The sequence below is a fragment of the Bison bison genome, unplaced genomic scaffold (genome assembly GCF_000754665.1).
Source record: "Bison bison bison isolate TAMUID 2011002044 unplaced genomic scaffold, Bison_UMD1.0 scf7180017864388, whole genome shotgun sequence".
NCBI lineage: Eukaryota > Metazoa > Chordata > Mammalia > Artiodactyla > Bovidae > Bison > Bison bison.
The window spans coordinates 6737612-6743136 of NW_011494960.1; the positions used below are offsets into that span (position 1 = coordinate 6737612).

At 39.0% G+C, this 5525-nt stretch overlaps 1 protein-coding gene across 1 annotated transcript; it reads left to right on the top strand.

The window, feature by feature from the left end:
* The first annotated feature begins 3442 nt into the window (after positions 1-3442).
* Positions 3443-4375, top strand: LOC105002013 (olfactory receptor 10G9-like). Its single transcript, XM_010858465.1, has one exon. It carries the CDS (start codon positions 3443-3445, stop codon positions 4373-4375), a length of 933 nt encoding a protein of 310 aa, XP_010856767.1.
* Positions 4376-5525: the final 1150 nt, after the last annotated feature.

Consider the following 5525-nt stretch of genomic DNA (forward strand, 5'->3'; position numbering starts at 1 on the left):
TTGGAGTTCATTCAGATTCAACTTTCATATATCTTCAACTTTAATGAGAATATATATTTAAATTGTGTATATGGTTGCTCTCTATCCCAATTATTTCATTCATGTTTCTATTTTCATGTAAATAAATATACAATTACATTATAATTTGAAAGGGTAAGTTGTCTATATATTGAAAAGCAAAGACATTACTTTGCTGACAAAGGTCCATTTATTCAAAGCTATGGTTTTTCCAGTAGTCCTGTATGGATGTGAGAGTTGGACCAGAAAGAAGGCTGAACGCTGAAGAATTGATGCTTTTGACCTGCGGTATTGGAGAAGACTCTTGAGAGTCCTTTGGACTTCAAGAAAATCCAACCAGTCATTCCTAAAGGAAATCAACCCTGCATATTCATTTGAAGGTCTGATCCTGAAGCTGAGGCTCCAATTCTTTGGCCACCTGATGTGAAGAGCTGACTCACTGGAAAAGACTCTGATGCTGGAAAAGACTGAAGGCAGGAGGAGGAGGTGATGACAGAGGATGAAATGGTTGGATGGCATCACCAACTCAATGGACATGAGTTTGAGCAAGCTCCAGGAAATGGTGAAGAACAGGGAAACCTGACATGCTATGGGAATGAGGTCACAAAGAGTCCTACATGACTGAGCAACTGAACAACAACAACAAAAGGATAAGAGAGACAAAGGCAGAAATCTCTGAAAAGAGAGAAAGTCTCTGAATCAGACCAGGTGAGAGACCATCCATTCTTGACTAGGAGCCTGCAGTCTGCTAGGTCCCAAAGGGAAGAAGCTTAATTAGCAAGCTGTTTATCTAGAAGTAAGTCTCAAATCATTCCCAGAGCAAAGAAGCCCCAGAACTTCTTTGTGATGGCCCTAATCACCAGACAAGAGTCATCAAAGAGATGATGAACCTCACCAGAGAATTATCCTTTTGGGGTTTAAAGCCCACTTTTTCCACCTTGAATTTAAAGAAGAAATCAAAGAAAACAAAACCCAATACAGTACAGCTAAATAATTCCCAGAACAAGGAATTTTTTAACCAAGAGTGTCATAGTTATTTAACTGGGAATTTAATTTTGGGCTAAGTAAAAATTCTTATGGAATGATGGCCCAACAAATGCAAAGAAAGGCATTTGGAAAAAAACCCCCTATTTATCGTAATGTGAAACAGTCTAATCTACAAGGATTCAAGGGCCAAAACAATATCTCTTGAGATATCAAATCAATCTAAAGTTATATTATTTAAAATCAATGTTTCTCTAGCTTTTCCTCTTGTGGCTTTGTCTATGAAGGGAAAAAGAAACCCTCTACTCATCAAAGATGGACAGTTTCTTTAAATTTTGAATTTTACTTAATGATCCAAATCCTAGTTATAAGATTGGTAAGTAACAAAAATTGGCAAAATGTTAGTGTTTTTCATTCTTTGGAATTTTGGGGTGATTACAATGTATTTATGGTCATAGTTTTGTTTTACATCTTCAGTGTAAGCAGATACTGCTTTTGTCATGGCTTATGGAGCCAACTTTGTGTCATTTTATAAAAAAACAATACAAAATTCCATAAAATTACAAGTCAATAAAGTGCTTTCTCTATACACCATAGCCTTACAACTCTACATTTTTGACAAAAGGAAAACTCTGATTTTATCACATGCTCCAGAATAGAAGTGTGATGCTGATATGACTCTTTGTGGCATTAGCATCTTCAAAATTCATGGAGAAATGGTCCTTCTCTATTAGAGGGGTCCAAGTGTCCAACCAAATTTCTCTTCATTTCTTCATTTTATTCCTTTTCTCTTTGAATATGTAATTGCTCACTCAGATCACTCAAACAAAACAAAATAAAAATACTTACAGTATGAGTCCTAGAGTAATAGAAATCCTAGAAAAAATAAAAATGATTTCAGACCGCTGCTGCTGCTGCTAAGTCGCTTCAGTCATGTCTGACTCTGTGTGACCCTACAGACTGCAGCCCGCCGGGCTCCCCATCCCTGGGATTACTCCAGGCAAGAATACTGGAGTGGGTTGCCATTTCTGTCTCCAATGCATGAAAGTGAAAAGTGAAAGTGAAGTCGCTCAGCCGTGTCCGACTCCTAGCAACCCCATTGACTGCAACCTACCAGGCTCCTCTACCCATGGGATTTTCCAGGCAAGAGTACTGGACTGGGGTGCCATTGCCTTTTCCGGATTTCAGACTACCTATTATCCTTTACTTTTAAAAGCACATTTGTGTCTGTTTTATAGCAAATATAAATACTCAGTCTTAAGAACTCAATTCCCATAGATATAGTTTAGTTCTATTCATTAGTACTTAAGTAAATTGAACCCTTCATGGCCATCTCTAAATACATTGTGAGATGATTTGATCACACTTTTTAAGGAGGATCATTGATTGCTTAAAATCCTGGAGGGAAAGGAGATAAAATAAAAATTTATAAAACCAATAAACATTGTATAAGAGGAGCTGAGGAAAGCAGGGATATTCTGACCACCAGTGCATAAGTTTGGTGCCAGATTTCATTTGGAAACAGGAGAGCATGGTTTAGGGTGGGACGAAGGAATCTGGCTGCAACTAATGCTGGACCAGTATTGGGCTCCTGCCTTGACACATCTAGGCTGACCAGGGAGCTTTAGGAAAGCAGTTTTCTCTCCACAATCAAGGATGAAGGTCTCTTTGTGTGCTCAGTCGCTTCAGTCGTGTCTGACTCTTTGCGAATTCATGGACTGTAGCCCATCAGGCTCTTCTGTCCATGGGATTCTCCAGGCAAGTATAATGAAGTGGGTTGCCATGCCTCCTCCAGGGGATCTTCCTGACCTAGAGATCAAGCCCCACATTTCCTGCATTTCAGGCAGATTCTTTACTGACTGTGCCACCGGGGAAATCTTTAGGATCTTATATTTATCGTGGAAACTCTCTGATGATCAAGAGACAAAATCTGTATGTTTGAAAGTATGTGTGTATGTGGGGTATATTTCTGTCTGTCTCTATGGTGTTTATATAGGCATGTGTGTTAGAGAAAAATAGAAAGAGGAAAAAAAAAGAGAAAGAGAAAGAGAGAGGCTTTATTCTTAGAGTAGTTACCAACTCTGGAAAGTAGCTAGTTTGGGTATATCTTTACTAATTCCACAGAAAATAGAGTATAAAATTTACTCCTCTTGTCTATTTAGCTGATTTTATATGAATTCAGTCCTCTTTTTAATTTGGCTGATTCTTTTCTATTGGGCGATTTAGGTTCTACAATAGAGAAACAACCATTCCTCCTCAAAGCCCCATGATGAAGCAAAAGTGCTATCTGCTATCTTTGTAAAAATTTATCCATTGTTTTCTCTATAAGCTAAGATGTAGTTGGCATATTTAATATTGAAATATGTTCTTATATCAAATATGTCAGTGTTGGATTTGCTGTAGTCCTTCCTGTAGGAACAGAGTACCATACAGAAGAGAAATGACAAATGCGAGCCTGGTGACAACTTTCATTCTAACGGGCCTTCCCTATGCACCAGAGCTGGACATGCTCCTCTTTGGAATCTTCCTGGTGATCTATGTCCTCACCATCGTGGGAAATCTTCTCATCATGCTACTGATTATAGTGAATCCCCACCTGCACACCCCCATGTACTACTTCCTGAGCAACCTGTCCTTCATTGACATGTGGTACTCCACGGTCACTGTGCCCAAAATGCTGATGACCCTGGAATCACCTGAAGGCAGTCCTATCTCTTTTCCCAGCTGTGTGGCCCAGTTCTACTCCTTTGACTTCCTGGGCAGCACCGAGTGCTTCCTCTACACCGTCATGTCCTATGACCGCTTCCTGGCCATCAGTTACCCACTCAGGTATGCCAGCATGATGAGTGGGAGGATGTGTGCCATCCTGGCCACAACCACGTGGCTCAGTGGCTCTCTGCACTCTGCTGCCCAGACCATACCGACATTCCGTTTGCCCTTCTGCGGGCCCAACCAGATCCAGCATTACATCTGTGATGCACCATCTATCCTCAAACTGGCCTGTGCAGACACGTCCACCGTGGAGATGGTGATCTTTGTCAACATTGGGTTGGTGGCCTTGGGCTGCTTTCTTCTTATTATGCTGTCCTATGTGTCCATCGTCCATTCCATCCTGAAGATCTGCACCTCGGAAGGGAGATGGAGAGCCTTCCAGACCTGTGCCTCCCACTGCACTGTGGTCCTTTGCTTCTATGTTCCCCTTGTTTTCATTTACCTGAGACCAGGCTCCAAGGAGGTTGTGGACAGGATTGTGGCTGTTTTCTACACTGTGATGACGCCCCTTCTGAACCCTGTGGTCTACACCCTGAGGAACAAGGACGTGAAGAAAGCTCTGTTGAAACTGAAAAAGTCAGTATTTATTCAAAGTAAATAATCAACACAGACCAGATATGGCTAACTTTTATTTACAATTAAGTTAAACACCAACAAGAATTTAAACTAAAAAAAAGAAGAATTTATACTTTTAAGGGACATTTCAATTAATTCTTTAATGAAAACAATAATTTTTTACTGTTTCTCCCTGTGCAGAGTTCCAGCTCAAGCAGACTTTTAATGGTAATAATTTAAGGGAAGATCCCTGGAGAAGGAAATGGCAACCTACTCCAGTATTCTTGCCTGGAAAATCCCATGGACAGGCTACAGTTCATAGGGTTGCAAAGAGTTCAACACAACTGAAGCAACTTAGCACAGAGCACACGTATATAGCACAAAACACATTATAAACAATAGAAACACAGAAAGACCAAAATCTCTACATTCACAAAGGTCATCGTTGGGTAAGGGAGAAAAACAAATGCAGTATCAAACAAGGTACATTGAGATAGGTGTCATGGGTGCCCAGGAAGAGACTCATTAATTGTTTTAACTTGGAAATTCACTGGAAGACTCTAAATACTGTAATAATATGTATGAAACAAAACCATGTTGAAAGTTATTTAGATTTTTAATGAAGACACAAAAGGTAAATAAAAGTCAGTGTCTTTTTTAATTGAAATTTTTATTGGTATAACTGTCATACAAAGTTGTAAGAAATAATACAGAGAGAGATCCCTTGTATACAGAGAGAACCTTTGCCCAGATTCCTGCAATGGTAGTGATTAGCAGACTGCACCATAATATCACAACTAGGATTTGGACATTGCTATAAGCCACAGATTATTCAGATTTTCCCAGATTTATTTATGTGTTTGTATGTTAAGTTGTACACAGTTTTGACTCCTGTAGGTTTGTGTATCCACCATCACAGTCAATATATTGAACAGTTCCAAGACCATAAGGATCTCTTATATGATGATGTTTTAGCTGATGTGAATATTGACCACTGAATAAAGCTATCAAATATTATTATTTTTTTAAAGAATTATATAAAACAACTTTGAGGAGTTTTTTGTTTACAATTTTTGTGTGTTGTTTTTTTTTTTTGCTTTTCTGAGTGAATCAATATTCAATATATAAATATGTATTTAGTGGCTACTATGTGGTATGAACTGTGTGTACAAAGACTAAATAGACATAGACCTCAA

Coding starts and splice junctions, on each gene's coding strand:
- LOC105002013 (XM_010858465.1), top strand. CDS start 3,443: ATGACAAATGCGAGCCTGGTGACAACTTTCATTCTAACGGGCCTTCCC.